The 25318-nt window shown below is 45.9% G+C and overlaps 1 protein-coding gene across 1 annotated transcript in view; it reads right to left on the bottom strand.

The window, feature by feature from the left end:
• Positions 1-25318, bottom strand: part of LOC129702567 (suppressor of tumorigenicity 14 protein homolog) — a 53693-nt gene that overhangs the window by 9392 nt on the left and 18983 nt on the right. Inside the window, exons 6-9 of the mRNA XM_055644345.1 lie at positions 22876-23051; positions 20775-20810; positions 7695-7920; positions 1401-1534 (exon numbers count right to left, since the gene is read on the bottom strand). Coding sequence (XP_055500320.1) covers positions 1401-1534; positions 7695-7920; positions 20775-20810; positions 22876-23051 — 572 coding nt within the window. The remainder of the gene's footprint in view (positions 1-1400; positions 1535-7694; positions 7921-20774; positions 20811-22875; positions 23052-25318) is intronic.

Below are 25318 nucleotides of genomic sequence, written 5' to 3'. Positions count from 1 at the left end.
AGCGTAGACAAAAGGAATTTCCTTTCGCTCCATAGATGCTGCCGCACCCGCTGAGTTTCTCCAGCACTTTTGTCTACCTTCGATTTTCCAGCATCTGCAGTTCCTTCTCAAACATGAGTTTCATTTCATATTTGTTTTCAAACCCGTTTGCATTCACAGCTTGCACATGTCTGTGGTTGGTTTTGTGAATCAGCTGTTTGCTTCCGCATTGCTTCAGGCTTCAGGAACCCACCCATTGTGCCAGGCTGATGGGAGGACAGGCAGGATGTGGCCGGACAAAGGTTAACCCCTCATTGACCAACACAGCATCTCACCATGGCACTGAGGCCGAGAGGTAAATTACATCCATGTTGCAACACGATGCCACCTCAATAAAGTAATCGAGGTAAATGACACGGAAACAGGCCCTTCAGCCCATCTCGTCCAAGATGCCCCATCTAAACTAGTCCAATTTGCACACATTTGGCCCATTTCCACAACAACCTTTCCTATGCATGCACCTGCCCAAATGTCTTTTAAATGTTGTTACAGTATCTGCCTTAACTACATCCTGTGGCAGCTCGTTCCATATACCCACCGCCCTCTGTGTGAAGAAGTTGCCCCTCAGGTTCCGATGAGCAGGACCCATCCAACAAAGATGATCAGTACATTGATTTCCAATTCCAGACATCAGGAATTTCCTTTGATTCTCTCCTGTAATGCCATCTAACCATCTGCAAACGTTTTACAGTGTAATATTGATTTGATTTTTCCCTTTCACTTTAAACCTATGTTCTCTGGTTCTGAAGAAGGGTCCCGACCCAGAAAGTCGTGCATTCCATGTTCTCCACAGATGTTGCCTGACCCGGCGAGTTACTCCAGCACTTTGTGTTTTGCGCTAGTTTCCAACATTTGCAGTTCCTCGTGTCCCTGCTACATCTTGGTTCCCCTACCCTGGGAAAAAGACCGCCTGCAATCACCCTGTCTTGTTTCCTCTCGCCTGAAGCATGAATTCTTCTGTGTAAGAAAGAACTGCAGATGCTGATTAAAATCGAAGGTAGACACAAAATGCTGGAATAACTCAGCAGGTGAGGCAGGAATGCTGGAGAGAAGGAATGGGCAACGTTTCGTGTCGAGACCCTTCTTCAGATTCTTCTGTCATGATAGCTGTACAGCAATGATCACAGTTCAGAAGTACTTTTAAAGAACTTCAGGATAGCTCAGTACGAAATCATTTTTCAAAAGTACTTTTAAAATACATTTTCGCAGCAAAACACAATGAGATATCTATACTGGGAGGTGAAAGGTGTTTTCTCAATGCTAATATTCTTCGCTGGTATTTGAAGGAATGTTGACTTTTGGAAACCTTCACGATGATGCGCATTTTCGATGGAAACTTTTCACCTTTTTATTCTCCTTACCTGTTTCTGGTACCTGAAGAAACGTGATTGAGTATTGCGAAAGTTCACATCCTGCTCTCGGGTTAAAGGTCACGAGTAACACACTCCCAGAAACTACTAGCTCGCTGGTAAAGGCGTGGCCCGTTTGAATGAACCTGCAAATGAAAACATTGCATTTTAACATTTTGCTTTCCTTCATAATAGTTTTGCACCTATGCTAATTATTGCACATGAGAAATCAAATCAAGATAACTCTGTAAACGTTTTACAGATGGCTAGATGGCATTACGGGAGAGAATCAAAGGAAATTCCTGATGTCTGGAATTGGAAATCAATGTCCTGATCACTTTTGTTAGACGGGTCCTGCTATCTCTTGAGACACTGTGTGAGAACTGGGGAGTCAGTGCTGGAGGTGGGAGCAGTGATGGAGCTCAGTCTCATTGCACTCACACATGAGACCATGAACGATATCAGGGTCTCTAATCCAACAGCTGCATCAGTAGTTACAGATAACTTATTGTTTACCAAACTAGTTTTAAAAGGCATCTGTAACCGCACCCTTTACTAATCTTGGTACAGGATGCGATAGGTGAATGATGTTAACAGAATGATGCTGCTAATAAAACGTTGTTGTTGTCTGTCCATATAAGGAAGGTCCATGCATGTATCGGCTTCTTTATAGAACAGTCACCCCACACGAGTATGTTAGTTAGTACGACTATTTAGTTTGGTTTGGTTTAGATGTCCAGCATAGTAACAGGCCCTTCGACCCACTGAGTCCACACCGTCCTTCAAAGATTCAATGACTTATTGTCACATGTACCTAGATGCAGTATCATTACATTGTTTTACATACAACCTGGTAAAATCACACAGCAGACCTCACCGAGGTGGTACACAAAGAGTCGCCATGTTTCTGGCGCAAACCAAGTTACAAAACGTTCATTGAACAGTTTTATCTTCTCGCAGCGGTGAAGCGGGACTTCTACCGCGGCACGTGCTAGCCGGCGGCACCCCGCCATGTTCCCCTTCGATCGCGACGGCCCCTGCGTTCACCTCAATCACCCGCTCACACTCGTTCTAAGTTATCCCACTTTCTCATCCACTCCCTACACACTAGAGGGGCAATTTACACAGGGCCAATTAACCTACAAACCCGCACGTCTTTGTGATGCGGAAGGAAACCGGAGCATCCAGAGGAAACCCACGTGGTTACAGGGAGAACGTGCAAACTCCACACAGACAGCACCAGAGGTCAGGATCGAACCCGGGTCTCCGACGTTGCTGGGCTGCTGCTCTACTCACCGCGCACCATTTAATTAGCAACTACGTTCAACTGGTATTTGTCCTTGTGTATGCAATGGGACATCATACACTCCTTGAAAAGAAACGATCCAGTGATTAATGGGCATAGAAGTTGGGATGTTATTCTGCAGGTGTACAAGATGTTGGTGAGGCCACATTTAGAGTATTGTGGTCAGTTTTGGTCACCCTGTTATCGGAAAGATGTCAAGCTGGAAAGGGAGCAGATATGATTTATGAGGATGTTGCCAGGACTCGAGGGCCTGAGTCACAGGACAAGGGACGGCAGGCTAGGACTTTATTCCTTGGAACGTAGGAAGATGAAGGGTGATTTTGTAGCGATGTATAACATTATGAGAATAGAAAGCGTGAATGCATAGAGTTTTTTTAACGCAGAGTGGGGGAATGAAGAACCAGGGGACATAAGTTTAAGATGATAGGGGAAAGATTTAATAGGAACCCGAGGGGCAACTTTTTCCACACAGAGGGTAGGGTGGTGGGTATATGGAATGAGTTGCAAGAGGAGGTAGTTGAGACAGGGACTATAACAACATTTGAAAGGTGAATGGATAGGAAATGTTACAGGTACGTGGGCCAAACGCGGGCAGGTGGGACTAGCTTAGATGGGGCATCTTGTGAGCATGGATGATTTGGGCTGAATGGCCTGTTTCAATGCTGTATGACCGACAAAATCAACTTCTCTGAAACCTCTGGCTAATATTGTCCCTCAACCTTTAACTGAAGTAGATTACGTGATCACTATCACACTGATGGTTGTGCAAGCTGACTGTGGACAGATTAGATTGTGAACTTTCTTCATTGCAGTGGTGGCCAGAGTCCAAGAGCAATGATGTATCTGCGTGTATTCTTTAATTTTAGATTACACAGCGGCCCACTCGAGGATCAGTCGGAACCTGCCTGAAGACAATCCCTCTCCCTCCCCTGGGAAATAACGTGAAGTGATCTCAGGAGGGAAGTTGATTCACATGCTCTGTCATAATGTTTCCAGGAAGAGAGTCATCTCATTAAGGGTCATGGCAAGTTCACTGAGTTTTTCTCCAGCAGTTAGCATTTCCTCTGCTGAAGTGTATTACATGCAAGCAGAGAGCAACTGAGAATGAAACTATAGTGGCCCAAGTTTGAACATTAATGAAAACGCCAAACCTCGAAGTAGTTTACAGTTGCTGCAGAGGAGGTACTGATGTTTACTTGATGAATTACGTAACACTGGTATTAGGGTTGTCAACTCGGCTATGGCTGGGTGAATGATGAGTTGGCCTGGATTCTGGACTGCACACAAAGCCCAGCTGGCGGGCCAGCTGAGGAGTTTTGGCCCGGCACCCCATCCAACACAAACCGATGATCGGCCATGAGAAGGAGGGGTGGTGGTGTCGGCGGTAAGCGAAGGTCCGAAGGTCGGACAGCTGGCCGGGCTGCCGACCGACGGGGCCACGGGCGAGGCTCTGCTGCTGCACTCCATGGGCTGCACTACATTGGGATGGGTGAGGCGGGTCCAGACTCGGCGCTCCGACCCGACAGTCCCCTCGACCAGTCAAATACGGGATAATGTGGTCCCATATGGGGCAAACCAATTTAGCCCAATATATGGGATGTCCCGGCTAATACGGGACAGTTGCCAACCCTAACTGGTATCTAATGGCCAGTTGGTGGCCGTGAGCACTTGCTTCGCAGTCTTCCACAAACACAAAGACTGGCTTTGATCTTTGTAGTTTCATTCCTATTTCAGTTGATAAGCCACAGGAGCAGAAATAGGCCATTCGACCTATTGAGTCTACGCCATCATTCATGACTGATCTATCTTTCTCTCTCAACCCCATTCTCCTGCCTTCTCCATCTAACCCCCCCAACACCCGTACTAATCAAGAATCCCTCAAGATAGACACCAAAAACTGGAGTAACTCAGCGGGTCAGACAGCATCTCCAGTGATGCTGTCTGACCTGCTGAGTTACTCCAACTTTTTGTGTCTATCTTCGGTTTAAACCAGCATCTGCTGTCTATCTGTGGCAATGAATTCCACAGATTCACCACCTCCTTTCTGAAGGTACGTCCTTTTATTCTGTGTCTTTGCCCTCTCATCCTAGACTCTTCCACTAGTGGAAACATCCTCTCCACATCCACTCTATCCAGACCTTTCACTGGTGGGTAAATTTCAATGAGGTATCCCCTCATCCTTACAAACTCCAGCAAGTGCAGGCCCATTACTGTTAAATGCTCTCCCTACGGAAACCCAGGGGTGGGGAGCCTGCGGCCTTCTAGGCCATTAAGTGCGGCCTTTTGGATGAATCCAAATTTTGTAGAACAAATCTTTTTATTATTATTAATATGTTTTTGTTCATTTTTATTTTTTTTAATTTTAATCTTAAAATTAATGTATTTAAAATACCAAAGAGTGAAAGAAGATTCAACAAAATAATCCTCCCCGACTGAGGGCCACAATTAAAACATTAGTAAGTCATGAGGGCTATTTTAACAAAATAATGTACATTTTGAAGTATATCTAATTGAAGTTTCTAGGATGCGGCCTTATTAGATTACAGCTAACTTAATGCGGCATTCCAATATGAAAAGGTTCCCCAACCTTGCGTTAACCCAACCATCCCCGGGATCATTCGATATAGACCTCCTCTGGACCCTCTCCGACGTCAGCACATCCATTCTCAGATTTGGGGCCAAAAACTGCTCACAATACTCCAAATGCAATCTGGCCAGTGCCTTATAAAGCCTTCGCATTTAATAGTCCTTGCATTGATGCGAGTCACCAGGCATGAAGTACAAAGTTCAGCTCATCCCCAGAACAATTGCGGTCAGAAATTATCAAAGCTACAGCTGAACAAATATTTGATTCACCAGAACAGAACACAAAGTGCTGGAGTAACTCAGCGGATCCGGCTGCAGCTCTGGAGAATGTGGATGGGTGAGGTTTTGTGCCACTTTGTAGGAAGAAGGGTCCCGACCCATTACGTCCCCATTCCTTCTCTCCAGAGATGCTGCCTGTCCCGCTGAGTTACTCCAGCACTTTGTGGCGTTTTATGTAAGCCAGCATGTGCCTTTCCTTGATTCTCCATTTAATTCATCAGAGTTTTGGGAATTCACAATGTATTGAGTGAATCGTTAACAGTATATAGAAATGAGCAAAATTTTGAATAACTAAACAAAATAAATGTCACATTTTATGAAATATTTACTTGGCCTAAATATCTCAGTTTTCTTCCAAATGTATTCCAATTATAAGTGATAAGGCCATTCAGCCCATCAAGTCTATTCCGCCATCAATCATGGCTGATCTATCTCTCCCACCTAACCCCATTCTTCTGCCTTTAGAATTTTTAGTATTTAGAAAATAGGTGCAGGAGGAGGCCAGTCGGCCCTTCGAGCCAGCACCGCCATTCATTGTGATCATGGCTGATCGTCCCCAATCAATAACCCATGCCTGCCTTCTCCCCATATCCCTTGATTCCACTAGCCCCTAGAGCTCTATCTAATTCTCTTAAATCCATCCAGTGATTTGGCCTCCACTGCCCTCTGTGGCAGGGAATTCCACAAATTCACAACTCTCTGGGTGAAAATGTTTTTTCTCACCTCAGTCCTAAAGACCTCAGACTTCAGTCAGGGCTTCTCTTCATAGGCTTGGACACTTGTACCTGTAATTCTAACAGCTCTTGTAAGAAATTAGATCGTCCACATCTGTACAGAGTGGGAGGGAAAGCTACTCGGGCTTGAGGCACATCTAAGCACTTGTGCTGGCAATTGCCGGCAAATTGACTGTGATTTGAGGAGCAACAACTCCCAGGTCAATCCTGACAAGGTCACCCTGGATGTCAGGAGTGCCTTAGTGTCAGATGTACCATTTAGAACAATAAAATCCTTACCTGCAGCAGCACAACAGAATATGTAAACATAGTACACTGTAAATGTCCGTGTGTGTATGTTAAACTGTAAAGAGGGGAGAGAAGATTCACAAGGATGTTGCCACTTGCCATGACTAGAGGGCCCGAACTACAGGGAGAGGTTGGACAGGCTAGGGCTTTATTCCTTGGAGCACAGGAGGATGGGTGACCTTATAAAGGGTAATAGGTATATGAAACGAGCTGACAAAGGAGGTGGTTGAGGTAGGTACATTATATTTAAAAGACATTTGGACAGGATCACGGATAGGAAGGCTTTACATAGACACATACACAATAGCTGCAGGAGTAGGCCATTCGGTCCTTCCAACCAGCACTGCCATTCAATGTGATCATGGCTGATCATCCACAAATTCCTGCCTCCTCCCCATATCTCTTGATTCCGCTAGCCCAAGGAGCTCTATCTAATGCCTATCCCACTTAGGAGACCTAAACAGCAACCTCTGGTGACCTTGCCCGCCACCCAAGGTTTCCATGAGGTCACCAGAGGTTTTGGTCACTCTCCCTAATGGTTGAAAGTGGTTTCCGCGTGGTCGAGGCTTCATCTAGGTTGCTGCTATTTTTTCATCATGATTAAAACCGGCTTCGACTAAAAATAGGTTGCCGTTTTTAAAATCCATCATTTTTTAGCCGCAGATCTAGTCGAGGCCGGTTTTCTTCATAGTCGAGGAAGGTTTTCAACATATGCGTGGGAGGTGGTAGGAGGTTGCAGGTCACCTTGACCTTGATTTTTTTTTTTTTGGGTGTCGGGCAAGGGCACCAGAGGTTGCTGTTTAGGACTCCTAAGTGGGATTAGAAGGGACTTTACTCTCTTTTGAAGTTAGCATCCAGTGAATTGGCCTTTCAGTGCCTTCTGAGGCAGAGATACATGGGCCAAATGTGGGCTGGTGGGACTAGAGTAGATGGGGCAGGTTGGTTGGTGTGGATGAGGGAGGGGACTGGCTATTTTGTCCATTGGCTGGGGATTTTGTCGAGGTTCAAGTTGACCAAAGATCAAGATCAAACAAAGATTGGAACCAAAAATGAAAAAAAAACCCCAACCCTTTTGAAAATGATCCATTGAAGTTTTCTGTAAATGACACGTACTTACTAACAGTTTGCTCTGTATCTGGGAACCAAGAGCTATACGTTGCCACCTCCACATCACTGCAGACGGATCTGGCGGCCATCCATGTAATGTCAGCTTTGATGGAGTAACCACTCATTCCTTGGACCAGCCAATAGTTACTGCTGTTTCTGCTGCAGTTCACTAATCCCAGCGAATCAAAAGTCTGCTTTCTGCCTTGTAGCAAAACATGAAATACACATTGGCCTAAAAAGACACAAACAAGTCAAAAGTATTAGAACATTCACTTCATGTGTAGGAAGGAACTGCAGGTGCTGGTTTGAACCAAAAATAGACACAAAATGCTGGAGTAACTCAGCGGGACAGACAGCATTTGAGTGATAGATTTAAGGTGAGGAGGGAAAAGACTTAATAGGAACCCGAGGGGCAGGGTTTTTCACACAGAGAGTGATGGGTCTATGGAACGAGCTGCCAGAGGAGGTAGTTGAGGCAGGTACAACAGTATATCAGCATTTAAAAAGCATTTGGACAGGTACATGGTTTAGAGGTATTTGAGTCAAACATGGGCAGGTGGGACTAGCTTAGATGGGGCATCTTGGTTCGGTATGGACAAGTTGGGCTGAAAGGCCTGTCCTCATGCTGTACGACTGTCCCAAGGTAATCAGTAAACAACCACAGATTCTCAATTGCTTCTTGCCATAGTCTCTTTCAAACCTCTCCTTTGCCCTTCCCTGCCCCGTCTCCCTGCACAGCTGCCAGGTTGTGCAAACTCTAGAATTGACTAAGCAATTATATTGTTAGGTTTAGGGGCATGATTTTGTTCCTGTAAGACTGCACAGTATTTCACATAATAAATACTTAAGCCCCCTGTCCCACTGTACGAGGTAATTCAAGAGTTCTCCCGAGTTACCCCCCGATTCAAACTGGGAGAATTACGGTAATAGCCGTTCGTAGGTACTCGGGGCTCTCGTGGACATTTTTCACAGTGCTGAAAAAACTTCACTAGTTACTGCGTTTCCCGAGTACCTGCCGTCAGCATTACGAGCCGCTACGAGACATCCACGAGCTCCGACGTACCCGCTCCGTACAGACGACGAGTTCGATTTTTTTTTAAAACTCAAACTTTTTAGCTCTTGAATTACCTCGTACAGTGGGACAGGGCCTTTACTGTTCCAATCAGCCAAGCACGCCTAATGAAGGTCGAAGAATGAATAAGCTGTTGAGTCACAGACCTTACACTGAAAGTCTAATCAGAAAAGGTGCTATGGAAACCAAGCCGTAACTGGGAGGGGAAGCAACCTCTTCTCACCCAATGCTTGCTCAATCTAGCTTTGCCTCGCATTTCCCCAGTCCCCCCCTCTTTAAACTGGCTAGCTTCCCTCCACATGAGGTGCCTACAAATGAGGTGGACAAACTTGTGGAATGCTGGGGGCCGAGGAGAGATCTCAGGTTTAGGTTTTATTGTCACCTGTACAGAGGTACAGTGAAAAGCCTTGTTTTGCATGTTATCCAATTGCTCAGAGATACCATACATCAATACAATCAGTTCAAACTCAAGTACAATACTTGAATTTGGAGGGGACTTGATAGAGGTCTTTAAAATGATGAGAGGGATAGACAGAGTTGACGTGGATAAGCTTTTTCCATTGAGAGTAGGGAAGATTCAAACATGATGACATGATTTGAGAATTAAGGGACAAAAGTTTAGGGGTAACATGAGGGGGAACTTCTTTACTCAGAGAGTGGTAGCTGTGTGGAATGAGCTTCCAGTGGGTGGTGGAGGCAGGATCGATTTTATCATTTAAAAATAAATTGGATAGGTATATGGACGGGAAAGGAATGGAGGGTTATGGTCTGAGTGCAGGTAGATGGGACTAGGGGAGAGTAAGTATTTGGCACGGACTAGAAGGGCTGAGATGGCCTGTTTCCGTGCTGTAATTGTTATATGGTTACAATAGGTAGAGCAAAGGGGAGGGTACAGAGTGCAGAATATAGTTCTCAGCATTGTAGAGCACCAGTTCCACAAAGTTCAATGTTCACTCTGGGATAGAGGTGAATCGAACAGTACCCTGGCTTATCAGAAGCTTGATAACAGGGGCTGAGGCCGTTCTTGAACTGATTGAAGTATATAAAATTATGAAACGCATAGATAAGGTGAACAATTAGAACCTTATTCCCCAGGGTGAAGTTGTCCAATACTAGAGGGCACAGCTGTAAGGTGTGAGGGGATAAGTTTAAAGGTGATGTGTGGGGAAAGTTAATTTTTTACATGGAGGTTGGTGGGTGCCTGGGACACACTGCCGGGGGGGTGGTGGTGGAGGCAGATGGGATTGTGGTGTTTAAGAGACTTTAGATAGGCACATGGATATGCAGGGAATGGAGGGATGTGGATCACGGACAGGCAGAGGAGATTAGTTTAACTTGGCTTCATGTTGAGCACAGACATCGTGGGCCGAATGGCCAGTTCCCGTGCTGGGCTGTTTGCTGTTCTATTTCCGTCCACATGAAGAGTTGTGACCGAAAACGGCAACTGCGCATTTCCCTCCACAGATGCTGCCTGACCCGCCGAGTTCCTCCAGCTGCTCGCCGTTTTCTGCTATGAGGAACTTCAGCGGGTTTCAGCGAGTTTCACCACGACATGGGGGAAGATAACAAAAAGTTTGAGAAGTGGCCAGCATTTGGATGGCACTACGGACCTAGTGAAATTCACCCATGGATGAATCCATCTGAGGCTCTGAAGGTGCTGAATTTCACATTGCCGTTGGTCACCAAGCAAGACCAGGCCCCCCTTTAACAAACCCATTGAGCTGAACTCCAACGAAAGGAGCAGCAATGGCTACAGTGGAGCTGAGAAAGAGATGGGGACTGGTGTCAGGGAAACAGTGTCTGAAGAAGGGTCCCAATCTGAAACATCATCTGTCCATTCCCTCCATAGATACTGTCTGACCTTCCGAGTTCCTCCAGCACTTTGTGTTTTGAGCAGAAATGGCCAATAGTTAAACTCTCCACATCTAGAATATGGGTGAATGAGTTTGTTGCTGACAACCCTAATGAATGGATAAGGTTACTGGTGGATGCCAAATCCCTGAATTCAGTAATCTACAGGGGCCACTAGCCTATGTTAAATGAAAGAAGCTGGCATTCAGAGAGACCTGCGTTGAGTTGATGCCAGGAGTGTGCACAGGAATGTGGAACTTGAGCAGGAACCTTTGCTGTTGAAGGCATGTGAACTCACAATACAAGTTCCAACATGTACCGTTTGACCTCCAAGTTACAGTCAATACCTGCTGTGAGAGAAAACAGTAAAGACAGAAAACAGAGGCCAAGGATCAGTCAGCAGAGCAAATGACATCATGACCTGTGGAATGGATGGCAATTCAAGAACAGACATCTGCTCACAAGGGAGAGGTCTACAAAGGCAAATCTCAAACGGGATCGTTTGAAAGACACAGTATGGAAACAGCCCTTTTGACCATCGAATCTATGCCGACCTAAGATCACCCGTTCACACTAAAGATAGACACAGAATGCTGGAGTAACTCAGTGGGACAGGCAGCGTCTCTGGAGAGAAGGAATGGGTGATGTTTCAGGTCGAGACCCTTCTTCAGACTAGTTCTATTTTATGCCACTTTTCCATCCACACCCGACACACCAGGGGCAATTTACAGAGGGCCAATTAACCTACATCCCCGCATGTCTTTGGGATGTGGGATGAAACCAGTGCACCCGGAGAAAACCCACATGGTCACAGAGAGAAAACTCCACACAAACAGCACCCGAGGTCAGGATAGAACCGGGGTCCCTGGTGCTGTGAGGCAGTGGCTCTACCCGCTGCTCCACTGTGCCGCCCACTGTGGCAAACCAAAAGTATTTGTATCCAATCTCCCTGTTTCAGGAAAAATATGCCAGCACTGACAGAGAACGAAATCAGTTGGACAGATATAGAAGAGAGGATGTTTTTCAGAGGCAGTGATCACAGACTTCATTACAAAACAGCAAGAGGAACTTATGAACTTGCATGTTTGCAAAGAGAATTTGTGCAGTTTCAGTTACAATTTGACTCCGAAACACAACACTGGAAAAGTACCGGCAAATGATATGTAAATCATCTGAACTGAGAGGTCCAGGTGCAACAATGCACTCACTGGTCGGCGTGATGTAAAGACAAGCTTGCAAGATTGGAGGTTGAAGAGGAGGAGGAGTGGGATGAGATGAGGAGTTGGGAGGAGGGCTTCACCGCTGGTGATGCAGGCATGGCCTCACAAGATTCCACTAACTCAGCCACAAACTAAATCATCTTTGACTGCAAGATGGTGTTCCACCAACTGGATGAAGAACCGTTGGACCCAAAGACATGGAAGAAGAATTCCTTTGGGAGCTGCTGGCAGGTATCATCTGGAGCATCATGTGGGTGAAGAGAAATGCAACATCTATACACTGAAGACCTACAGAGAGTGGTGAGGACAGCGGAGAAGAACACCAGATCACCCCAACCAGCAATCCAGGACTTATACCCATCTCGCTGTCGCAAGAGAGCAACCAATATCATCAAGGACACCACCCACCCAGCACACAAACTGTTCACCCTCCTACCATCCGGCAAGCGCTACCGCAGCATGCGGAGCAAAACCACCAGATTCAAAAATAGCTTTTTCCCTCAGGCCATCAGACTACTCAACACACTCAAGAAAATTCCATGAACATTACACAAACTAAGACCAATTGACTGTAAATATAACTTTAATTCAATGTCTGCAGTATGCCATTTGCACTTTTCTATATTGCACCTTTTATTATTGCACCTTAATAACATACCTCAAAATTTTACTACGCTCTGGTAAACATAGAAACATAGAAACATAGAAATTAGGTGCAGGAGTAGGCCATTCGGCCCTTCGAGCCTGCACCGCCATTCAATATGATCATGGCTGATCATCCAACTCAGTATCCCGTACCTGCCTTCTCTCCATACCCCCTGATCCCCTTAGCCACAAGGGCCACATCTAACTCCCTCTTAAATATAGCCAATGAACTGGCCTCAACTACCCTCTGTGGCAGAGAGTTCCAGAGATTCACCACTCTCTGTGTGAAAAAAGTTCTTCTCATCTCGGTTTTAAAGGATTTCCCCTTTATCCTTAAGCTGTGACCCCTTGTCCTGGACTTCCCTAACATCGGGAACAATCTTCCTGCATCTAGCCTGTCCAACCCCTTAAGAATTTTGTAAGTTTCTATAAGATCCCCTCTCAATCTTCTAAATTCTAGAGAGTATAAACCAAGTCTATCCAGTCTTTCTTCATAAGACAGTCCTGACATCCCAGGAATCAGTCTGGTGAACCGTCTCTGCACTCCCTCTATGGCAATAATGTCCTTCCTCAGGTTTGGAGACCAAAACTGTACGCAATACTCCAGGTGTGGTCTCACCAAGACCCTGTACAACTGCAGTAGAACCTCTCTGCTCCTATACTCAAATCCTTTTGCAATGAAAGCTAACATACCATTCGCTTTCTTTACTGCCTGCTGCACCTGCATGCCTACCTTCAATGACTGGTGTACCATGACACCCAGGTCTCGCTGCATCTCCCCCTTTCCCAATCGGCCACCATTTAGATAATAGTCTGCTTTCCTGTTTTTTGCCACCAAAATGGATAACCTCACATTTATCCACATTATACTGCATCTGCCAAACATTTGCCCACTCACCCAGCCTATCCAAGTCACCCTGCAGTCTCCTAGCATCCTCCTCACAGCTAACACTGCCCCCCAGCTTAGTGTCATCTGCAAACTTGGAGATATTGCCTTCAATTCCCTCATCCAGATCATTAATATATATTGTAAATAGCTGGGGTCCCAGTACTGAGCCTTGGGGTACCCCCCTAGTCACTGCCTGCCATTGTGAAAAGGACCCGTTTACTCCTACTCTTTGCTTCCTGTTTGCCAGCCAGTACACTGTGAATATTTTATATAATGTATATGTCCTGTCTATTTTTATTGGTATATAGTCTGTCTGTGTTATAAATATTACTTGCACATTTGGAGTATGGGGAAACGCAATTACAATCCTCTGTGTAACTACTTGTTGCATTATTTGAATTGACAATAAAGTTTACTTTACTTTACTGAAATGATGACAAGAGAAGTGTTGAGGAAATGGTGTTGACATGACCAACTGTAGAAATACACAACAGAAAGAGGAAATGACAGAGACTGAGATAGTATCAAGGTCTTGGCCAAGAGCTGATTTGTTCACCTACAAGAAGGATTGGTACCTTAGTAACAGTTAACTCCTCAAAGTTCCCATTTATTAGCAGGATGAAAGACGAGGGAGGTGCAACATTTCCCACACCAGTCTGAATTCTATTCGCAGTTCAAAGCCCTCCTGAGAAACTAATATGCAGGGGTGCAATGATTCACCATGTGACCTCACCTCCATACCATACAAGAAGTTTGCAGAGCGATATGGTCAAACTATCAAGAGATGGTTGCTGAGATTTAAATTGTAAAGACCCAAAACCTCCCGTAAAGACGACCGACATCTCGTAAAACTGACGTGAAATACAGTAATCGGCCAAAACCATGAATTTACCAAAAGTAAATGACACCGAAGATAGACACAAAATGCTGGAGTAACTCAGCGGGACAGGCAACACCTCTGGAGAGAAGGAATGGGTGACGTTTCAGTTTGGCACCCTTCTTCTCGACCTGAAACATCACCCATTAGTTCTCTCCAGAGATGCTGCCTGTCCTGTTGAGATAAGGGCCTGTCTCACATTCACGACATTCACGACCTCTGCCAAGTTTGCCCTTGACTCATACTCACAGCATGGTCGTCACGAGGTCGTAGGAGGTCATAGGAGGTCGTATGTAGGTCGTGGCAGGTTGTGATGTTAGTCGTGGGTACTTGTGGCATCAAATAGGTCGGGGCGTTTTTCTAGCCTGATGGAAAATGTCCACGAGTAAAAAAGGTTGTGAATTAGGTCGTGGAAGTGGGACAGGCCCTTTACTCCAGCATTTTGTGTCTACCTTCGGTTTAAACCAGCATCTGCAGTTCCTTCCTACACAAGTAAATGACACCTTTGGCCATCAACATCCGTCCACCATAGGACAAATAATACACTGAAAAAAATAAATCAACACTGTAAATAATGTGTTGGAAGGTCCCAGGCCTCCTCCATGGCCAGAGTGAGGCCCACCATAAATTGGAGGAGCAGCACCTCATATTTTGCTTGGGTAGTTTACACCCCAGCGGTATGAACATTGGCTTCTCCAATTTCAGGTAGTCCTTGCTTTCTCCTCCCCTTCTCAGCTCTCCCTCAGCCCACTGTCTCCCCCTCTTCCTTTCTTCTTCCCCCCCCCCCCCCCCACATCAGTCTGAAGAAGGGTCTCGACTCGAAACGTTACCTATTTCCTTCGCTCCATAGATGCTGCCTCACCCGTTGAGTTTCTCCAGCATTTTTGTCTACCTTCAATTTTCCAGCATCTGCAGTTCCATCTTAAACGAAGGAACTGCAGATGCTGGTTTATACCAATGCTAGACCCAACAAGCTGTAGTAACTCAGCGGGTCAGGCAGCATCTATGGAGCAACGAAATAGGTGATGTTTCAGGTTGGAACATTACAGTTGTCTGAAGAAAGGTTCTGACCCTATTATTTTTCTACGAGATCCTACTTGGCCTGCTGAGTTACTCCAGCATTTTGTGTCTATCTTCAGCACTGCATCAACTTGGCTTAATCATTCCCCTTGTTGTGGAGAGGAGATGTACAAGATTCAGTGATGAAAACATTGAACTCAGCTCGTGACTGGTAAAGCTGAAAAGCCTACACTGTTGGACTTGAATGGGTCAACAGATGAGACAGAACCGCACTCATCTTCAGCGACACCAGCACTGAAAGAACAGGAAACTGTCAACAGAGACACCAACACTCAGATCAGCACATCAACAGAATGGGTGTAAACTCTGCGGCAACAGGACTGAGTTACACCACACCACCAAACTCAGATAACAAAATAACCACGTCAACAAAATGAAGACACTGTTATTCTGCCCAACCTTGCATTAAGAGTTCAAGTTGAAAGTATCTCAAGTCAAAAAAATAAAATATTTACATAAAAAGAGAAGATGCAGAGCTGTATATAATAAGATTGAAGAAGGACCAAGATTGTTTGGCTAACTTTGTACAATGTCACTCACCAGTCAGTGTATGGCATGAATATACATTATAGCACTCAGACAAGCATATGCAAGGAAAAACATGTAGAATAAATAGATTGTTGTGTCACTGACTGGCTGCTGAATGAACAAACTATTTTCCTGAAACCTTGCCCAGGGTGTGGTTGCTGCCATTCTCCACCCAAGACAGCAAACTTCAATAAAGGGCTTGTCCTCCACAAGGTGCAGTGCTGGGCATCCTCAAGGCCCGAGCCAACAGCCAGTCATTGTCATTCCTCAAAGCCACCCTTGGCTCGTTTTCAAGAACGTTTGCAGCCAAATGCAACAAGTTGGATTCAAGTAGTGCTCTGAAAGCACCAAGGACGTTACAGCAACAATGGCTGGGGCCAAGCTTGGGGAATGATTGTGGCCGCTGTTGCTATGCCGAACACAAAGCATCTGGGTCGACAACGATTCAAGCGGAGCACAACAATTACTTCTCAGAAACCAAGGTCACCATCTACGTGTGGAGCCACAGGAGATGGGCAAGGTCCTCGACAAGTATTTCTCCTCGCTTTTATAGACAATAGACAATAGGTGCAGGAGTAGGCCATTCAGCCCTTCGAGCCAGCACTGCCAGTCAATGTGATCATGGCTGATCATCCCCAATCAGTACCCCGTTCCTGCCTTCTCCCCATATCCCCTGACTCCGCTATTTTTATGAGCCCTATCTAGCTCTCTCTTGAAAGCATCCAGAGAACCTGCCTCCACCGCCCTCTGAGGCAGAGAATTCCACAGACTCACCACTCTCTGTGAGAAAAAGCATTTCCTCGTCTCCGTTCTAAAAGGCTTACTCCTTATTCTTAAACTGTGGCCCCTAGTTCTGGACTCCCCCAACATCGGGAACATGTTTCCTGCCTCCAGCGTGTCCAAGCCCTTAACAATCTTATATGTTTCAATGAGATCGCCTCTCATCCTTCTAAACTCCAGAGTGTACAAGCCCAGCTGCTCCATTCTCTCAGCATATGACAGTCCCACCATCCTGGGAATTAACCTTGTAAACCTACGCTGCACTCCCTCAATAGCAAGAATGTCCTTCCTCAAATTAGGGGACCAAAACTGCACAGAATACTCCAGGTGTGGTCTCACGAGGGCTCTGTACAACTGCAGAATTACCTCTTTGCTCCTATATTCGATACCTCTTGTTATAAAGGCCAACATGCCATTCACTTTCTTCACTGCCTGCTGTACCTTTCATAGACTGATGTACAAGGACCCCCAGATCCCGTTGTACTTCCCCTTTTCCCAACTTGACGCCATTTAGATAGAAATCTGATTTCCTGTTTTTGCTACCAAAGTGGATAACCTCACATTTATCCGCTTTAAACTTCATCTTTTACCATGCTTTTACCATGGAGAAAGACATGAAGACTGAGGAACTAAGGATACTTGTCTTGAAAACATTCTATTTTACCACCGAGCAGGTGCTGAATGCTCTAAGATGTATGAAGGTTGACAACTCTCCCAGTCCCTCCCCCAACTGATCCGCAATTCCGTGTCCCTCACCATCTTCCAGTCCCGCCTCAAGACCCATCTTTTCACCTCTGCCTATCCTTAGCCCCACGTGCCGTCCCTTTTCATCTGTGCATTAATTGCCTCATACTGTGTTTTGGCTTGAATTCTGTATTTACTTTGTGTACTAGTCATGTCTCTACTATTTATTTCATTCCCCTTACTTGTTTTTCCTCTACCTGCAAAATTTTTGTAAGGTGTCCTTGAGACTCTTGAAAGGTGCCCATAAATAAAATGTATTATTATTATTTATTAGATATATCCAAGTACAACGTGGGACATGTGGGAAGAAATTACAGGTTCCCTGACCAAGATTTATGAATCAGCATTAGACACGGGTGAATGATGGAAGACCAGAGGGTGACTAATGTTGTGCCGCTTTTTAAGACGGGCTGTAAGGAAAATTGTGGGAACGATACATCAGTTAGTCTAACATACGTAAAAAGATTGATGAGTGCAAAGCAAAGCCGTAGATGTTATCTATATGCATTTCAGTACGGCATTCGATAAGGTTCCGCATGCTAGGCTGCTCTGGAAGGTTGGATCCAGAAGAGACAGGTGACTGGACAGAGAATTGCCTTCATAGAAGGAAGCAGAGGGTGATGTCAGAAGGTTGTTTAGAGGGGTTTAATGGGGTTTGGAATATTTTGAAGGTGTTTAGAGGGGTTTACGGGGGTTAAGAGGGGGTTTGGATTGGGATTAGAGGGGTTTAGAGGGGTATACAGGATTTAAAGGGTTTACAGGGGTTTAGAGGGGTTTAGATGGGGATTCGTGGGGATTAGAGTGGATTAGAGGGGATTAGAGGGGTTTCAAGTGGTATACAGGATTTAAAGGGTTTACAGGGGTTTAGAGGGGTTTAGATGGGGATTCGGTGGGGATTAGAGGGGTTTAGAGCGGATTAGAGGGGTTTACAAGATTTACAGGGGTTTAGAAGCGTTTAGAGGTCTGTGGCCAGTGGTGTACCTCAGGGCTCAGTGCTGTTGTGGTTTCTATCAACGATTTGGATGTGAATGTAGAACGCACGATTAGTTGGATTGTAGAAGATACTAAAGTAGGTGGTATCGTTGACAGTGAATATAGTTAGCAAGTATAAAGGGCCTGTCCCACTGTATGAGCTAATTCAAGAGTTCTCCCGAGTTTCCCCTGATTCGAACTCGGAGAATTATGGTAATGGCCGCTCGTAGGTACTCGGGGCTCTCGTGGACATTTTTCAACATGTTGAAAAAGCTTCACGAGTCTTCACGAGCTTACCGCGTTTCCCGAGTACCGTTAGCGTTACGAGCCGCTAAGAGACGTCCCGAGCTCCGACAACCCGCTACGTACATTCTACGTGCTTACCACGGGTTTGATTTTTTTTTTAAATTCGGGAGAGCTCTTGAATTACCTCGTGCAGTGGGACAGGCCCTTTACAATGGGGTCTTGATCGGTTGTACAAGTGGGCTGAGGAATGGCTAATGGAGTTTTGGGATATCAAACCAGAGCAGGATATTCACAGGGAATGGTTGGGCCCTGGAAGTGTTGGGGAATTGAGTGTCGAAGATGGGATGTTATGTTACAGTGATACAAGATGTTGGTGAGATCACACTTGGAATATTGTATACAGTTTTGGTCACCCTGCTATAGGAAGAAAGGGTGCAGAGAAGATTTGCAAGGATGATGCCAGGACTGGAGGGCCTGAGCTACAGGGAGATATTGGGCAGGCTAGGACTTTATTCCTTGTAATGCAGGAGTCCGGACTCAATGTTCATTTGTAGGTATTGGTGTCTAAAACATAGAAGATTCAGATTAACTTCACAAAGTTGAGAGCAACTCAGCTGTGCTGTGCTACTGCAAGCTGTGGACAGCTGGAGGCAAAGTATTTTCTTAGGAAAGGAGTGGGAGGATGTTGCGTCTGACTTTGAGACCATGAGGCTGGAACTGGCCGAGGAGGTGCACACTGGAGGATTCCTGCAGGAAACGCATTCATCACCAAGCTAGGTCAGGACGGGGGAGTTGGACATGTTCCCAGGTTGTGCATCAGCTCACAAGATTGCAAGCTGGGGTCAAAGCTTGGCGAGGGCGGGAGTTTGGGGGAGAGGAGGGATGGGATATCACGTCATCAACTTTAAGGAGCAGAGTCACCAAACCAAACGCATCGTGTTCATCTCTGGCCTTTGTCCAGCCATCTGCCTAACTCCTCCTCATCACTCATCAGGCTCTGCCCCATCTCCTCTTCCTTCCCAGCTTCCTCCCTCACTCCACCACTATCAACCCGAAGCCTCCCGACCCTGAAACGTCACCCATCAATGTTCTCCATAGATGCTGCCTGACCTGCTGAGTTACTCCAGCAGCTGTGTCTTTTTTTATAAACCAGCACCTGCAGTTCCTTGTTTCTCCATTTATCTTAATTCTAGGTACGATGTGTTTCGTATTTCAGGCAGGGTTTCACTGTAGCCAAGGTCAATATGCGTATTGTTGTGGACACGGGTTGAAGAGTCATTGGCGTCTGGGGGTGGAGCAGAGGCAGTTGTCCACTCTCCTCTGCCATTCCAAGGCCAAGTGGACACTCCAGGAATTGTGTGCGTCACGGGAGCTCAGCATTTCAGGAAGAGGCTCCAAATGATCAAACTCCTATGGAAAGTCCCTGGGCTTGAGAAGCTGCAGGGTTCACGGTAGGAGGGGCAAATGCGATCAGAACATTCAGCAGGCACTGTCACAACATTTAAGAGATAGTTGGATGAATATGTGGATAGGGAAGATTGAGGGATATGGGCCAAGGGTGGGCAGGTGGGACTGGTATAGATAGGGCATGTTGGTTGGCATGGGCAAGTTGGGCTGATGAGCCTGTTTCCACACTGTATGACTCTAGGCGTGTCATGGTGTGCAGACTCCAGGAATGGATTAGTCTGCAGTCAGGGAGAGCTCGGATTAACCGGTGGCTGACGGCAGGACAGAGGGTCCTGGTCTAGTCTAGTTTAGTTTAGAGATACAGCATGGAAACAGGCCTTTGGCCCACCGGGTCCGCGCCGACCAGCGATCCCCGCACATTAACACTATCCTACACCCACTAGGAACAATTTTTACATTTACCAAACCACTTAACCTACAAACCTGTACGTCTTTGGAGAGTGGGAGGAAACCGAAGATCTAGGAGAAAACCCAAGTGGTCACGGGGAGAACGTGGTACGTCGGAGCTCGTGGATGCCTTGTAGCGGCTCGTAATGCTAACGGCAGGTACTTGGGAAACGCGGAAACTCGTGAAGTTTTTTCAACAGTGTCAAAGATTTTCAAGAGTAAAAAAATACTCGTGATGAGGTACCATGAATTTGTTTTTTTTTTAAAACTCAGGAGAGCTCTTGGGTAAATTCGCATCGTGGGACAGGCCCTTTAATGAGTTACTTACCGGTTTTCAAACTTCGAACATATTCTTCATTTGCCACTGTAAAAGATACAAAAGAAACCGTCAATAACTTCCTCACTTTTATTTTGAGGCGATCGTTCCCCTGCGGTACAATGCTAGAACAGACATCAACTTGACCAAACCATTCTGTGCATTCACCCTATCTATTCCCCTCATGATTTTACACACCTCTATATATATATATATATATATATATATATAGGATTGCCCTCGTAGCATACTGAATGGTTTTAGATGCTATGTGAAAGGCTATTATAGAGAAACAAAATTGCCCAAATGATTACTGTCTAATAAAGGAAATGCACATTCATAGTAGAAACATAGAAACATAGAAAATAGGTACAGGAGGAGGCCATTCAGCCCTTCGAGCCAGCACCGCCATTCACTGTGATCATGGCTGATCGTCCCCAATCAATAACCCATGCCTGCCTTCTCCCCATATCCCTTGATTCCACTAGCCCCTAGAGCTCGATCTAACTCTCTCTTAAATCCATCCAGTGACTTGGCCTCCACTGCCCTCTGTGGTAGGGGAATTCCACAAATTCACAACTCTCTGGGTGAAAACGTTTTTCCTCACCTCAGTCTTAAATGGCCTCCCCTTTATTCTAAGACTGTGGCCCCTGGTTCGGGACTGGCCCAAGTACTTTAGATTACATTTGTGAATAGATGGGATAAAAGTAAGAAATGTCGAAGTCCAAACACTCCGAACTTGCTGTTTGTATTCATGGAGGCATGGAAACATGGATCAAACATTCTATTGCAGGCACCAAGTCTGCTACTATCAAGATTTAGCATTTAATTTTACAAATTCGTTAATATTACAAATAATATTTCGCCATTAGCCCTATTTATTAAATATAACTTGAATGCTCAGGTCAGGAGAATCGAGAACTAGAGGGCTGAAGATCAAGGTGAGGGGAAAGATTGAATAGGAACCTGAGGGGCAACTTTTTCACTCAGAAGGTGATGGGTCTATGGAATGAGCTGCCAGAGAAGGTAGTTGAGCACTATAACATTTAAAATACACTTGGACAGGTACTTGGAAAGGAAAGGTTTCCATGCCGACCAAGATCCCATTTGCCCACATTTGGCCCATATCCCTCTAAACCTTTCAGAGAAACATAGACATAGAAACATAGAAAATAGGTGCAGGAGTAGGCCCTTCGGCCCTTCGAGCCTGCACCGCCATTCAATATGATCATGGCTGATCATCCAACTCAGTATCTTGTACCCGCCTTCTCTCCATACCCCCTGATCCCTTTAGCCACAAGGGCCACATCTAACTCCCTCGTAAATATAGCCAATGAACTGACCTCAACTACCTTCTGTGGCAGAGAATTCCAGAGACTCACCACTCTCTGTGTGAAAAATGTTTTTCTCATCTTGGTCCTAAAAGACTTCCCCCTTATCCTTAAACTGTGTCCCCTTGTTCTGGACTTCCCCAACATCGGGAACAATCTTCCTGCATCTAGCCTGTCCAACCCACTTAAGAATTTTGTAAGTTTCTATAAGATCCCCCCTCAATCTTCTAAATTCTAGCGAGTACAAGCCGAGTCTATCCAGTTTTTCTTCATATGAAAGTCCTGACATCCGAGGTATTAGTCTGGTGAACCTTCTCTGTACTCCCTCTATGGCAAGAATGTCCCTCCTCAGATTAGGAGACCAAAACTGTACGCAATACTCCAGGTGTGTTCTCACCAAGACCTTACCTAGGTACCTGTCCAAATGTCTTTTAAATGTTGTTATTGTACCTGCCTTAACCACCATGGATGGGAAAGGTTCAGAGAGATTTGGGCCAAATATGGGCAAATGGGATTATCTTAGATGGAGCATCCATGGTCAACGTTGACGAGTTATGCCAAAGGGCCTCTTTCTGTGGTGTTGGCCCTATGACCGCTGAGGCATCTTAAAAGGATAAACCAAGTTACCAATATATAGCAGCATTTACAAAATTCATGCTGAATCCCATCCAAGAGAGGGAATGGCCCAGATTATAAACAGCAGTGTACAATTGTGAATTGGTCTAGTTGTGCTGTTTGCTGTCTGTGCCCCAGTTCACACAGAGTGTAAGTCAGAATCTTACCTTGCAGAGTGACAGAGGATGGGTCGACCTCTGCGACTTCCCTCACGTCTGCGGTGTGGAGATGCTGCCGCAATACGTTGATCAACACTTCAATACTCAGTGTGTATCTAATCAAAAGCTCCGCCTCCTTTGGCAACGCAAACTGCAACCAGTAATGGGCAATAACGCTGCCGTTGCTGCTGATAAAAAAAAATGTCAGATCAGAACAAGAGCGGGTAATGGTTCTGAATCAAAACAATGTACTGACAGCCTCAGATAAAGCTGCCAGTGAACGATTCAGTCAATGACAGTGTAACAAAACCGCAGGCATCAGAATGTACTCGGTCCAGTCTAAGAGAGGGTTGCCCTTAGCTGGAGCGTTGGAGTGGACCCCCTTGGGCGACGAACATTTATGCTCTGAATCATTAGCATCTGAATGGGCGGCACGGTGGCGCAGCGGTAGAGTTGCTACCTTACAGCGCCAGAGACCCGGGTTCAATCCTGACGACGGGTGCTGTCTTTATGGAGTTTGTGCGTTCTCCCAGTGACCGCGAGGGTTTGTTTCAGTTTCCTCTCACACTTCCAGAAAGGTTTGGTTTCGGTAAAAAAAAAATTTAATTGCCCCTAGTGTGTAGGATTGTGTTTGTGCTCAGGGATTGCTGGCCAGCGAGGACTTGGCATGACGATGGGCACTGTTTCCACGCTGCTTCTCTAAGGTCTATTAGATAATGTGCCCGTCAATTGCGATTGCCCCTGGGGTAGGCAGTCTGTTTTTACAGCAGCTAGTCAAACATTTGGAAAATGTACATCAGCCAATTAGTCCAATTAGAGTCATACGGCAGGGAAACAGGCCCTTCGGCCCAACTTGCCCCTTCTACACTAGTGCCACCTGCCCGCATTTGGCCCATGACCCTCTCAACCTTCCATCTTCATGTCTCTGCCCCATTGTTATGAACGAATGAATGAATACTTTGTCATGTGGCAAATCACAGTGAAATTCATTACATTCATACCCAAGGTATGCAAATAGTTGCCACATAAAGGGTAAATACAAAGTTACTACGTATCCGCACCAGGCTCTCCTTTGTTCTTCCCCCTCCTTCATGGCTGTTGAGATATCTGCCTCAATTACCTCCTCCGGCAGCTCGCTCTGTATACTCACCACCCTTGGTATAAAAAAGTTGCCCCCCAGGTTGCTATTAAATCTTTCCCCCCCCTCACCTTCAACCTATGTCCTGTACAGAACATACACCAGCTTGGAGTCTACAGTAGTGATTGTGTACCGTGTCGAGGCTGATGAGTGTGGTTTGCTGCCCACCCAGTCAGAGGAAGGTGGTCGGAGCTCATCCCAACATATCTTCTCCCCTGGATTATAATTGAAAGCCCAGCTGGTTGCGACTGCCGTTTCCCCATAGCATCCTGCACCATGGACATTCACTTCTCAAGAGTGTGCAATCAGATGTGTGGCCCCAGTTTTGTTTGTGGGCACCTCTGCATCTACTCGTGGGCAAGGAGACTTCTAGAACCTGCCGAGAGTGTGGTTGTCAGGGCGACACAAAGCCATCAATAAGCATCTCCAGCCACGGGGTACGGAGCTAGCCTCACTCGTCCCTTCCACAGAATCACAGCGCAGTAACAGGCCCTTCGGCCCACCTTGTCCATGCCGACATACTGGGCTAGTCCCATTTCCCTGCATTCAGCCAATATCCTTCTAAACCCTTCCTCTTCATACATCCGTCTGAATGTCTTTAAATAGTTATCGATGTATCTGCTTCTATAACTTCCTCTGGCAGCTCATTCCAGATACAAACTACCCTCTGATTGAAACCATTGCCCTCTCTGCTCTCACCTTAATAGGCCTTTCTCACGGGGCGACTTGACGCAAGATGTAGCCAGAGTGAAGTGGTCGTGGTCTAGCACAATATCACACGATATAACAGGGGGGTAGACAAAGAGTTCCCACGGTACTCGGCATTTCTGTTATTTGTGCGAGTGACTTGTCCGTCTCCCGAGCTTTCCCGTTAAATCTTGAATGATATTGTAAACTGTCAAGTGTAATTAAATCATCACGTGGCACAAATGATGTCACTTTTTTTTTCACACACTATAAATATCCTCCCTTGGTTGAATTGGTATATACACACACAACAAAGCAGAGTTTTACTGTGTATGTGGGAGACACAGATGGAGTGAGCACAGTTACTCGGTCTTTACTGTGTGTGGGAGAGAAATAGACGTACACTCACAGAGGCAGAGTCTCTCAGCCTGTGTGAGAGGGAGGGAGGGAGAGAGAGAGAGGCACACACAAGGTGGATGTGAAATCTCACCTGCCTGTTTCAGTGACAGACACCCGCCGCCAGTAAATGAAGACACCCCCATCTGTCTCCCCCTCCTCTCCCTCGACTCCCCCACCTTTCCCTCCCAACTCCAGTCCCGTCCCGACCCCCTGGGAAACTGAAGGGAG

The sequence above is a fragment of the Leucoraja erinacea genome, chromosome 13 (assembly GCF_028641065.1).
Source record: "Leucoraja erinacea ecotype New England chromosome 13, Leri_hhj_1, whole genome shotgun sequence".
Taxonomy (NCBI): domain Eukaryota; kingdom Metazoa; phylum Chordata; class Chondrichthyes; order Rajiformes; family Rajidae; genus Leucoraja; species Leucoraja erinaceus.
This window is presented reverse-complemented; position numbering and strand designations above follow the sequence as displayed.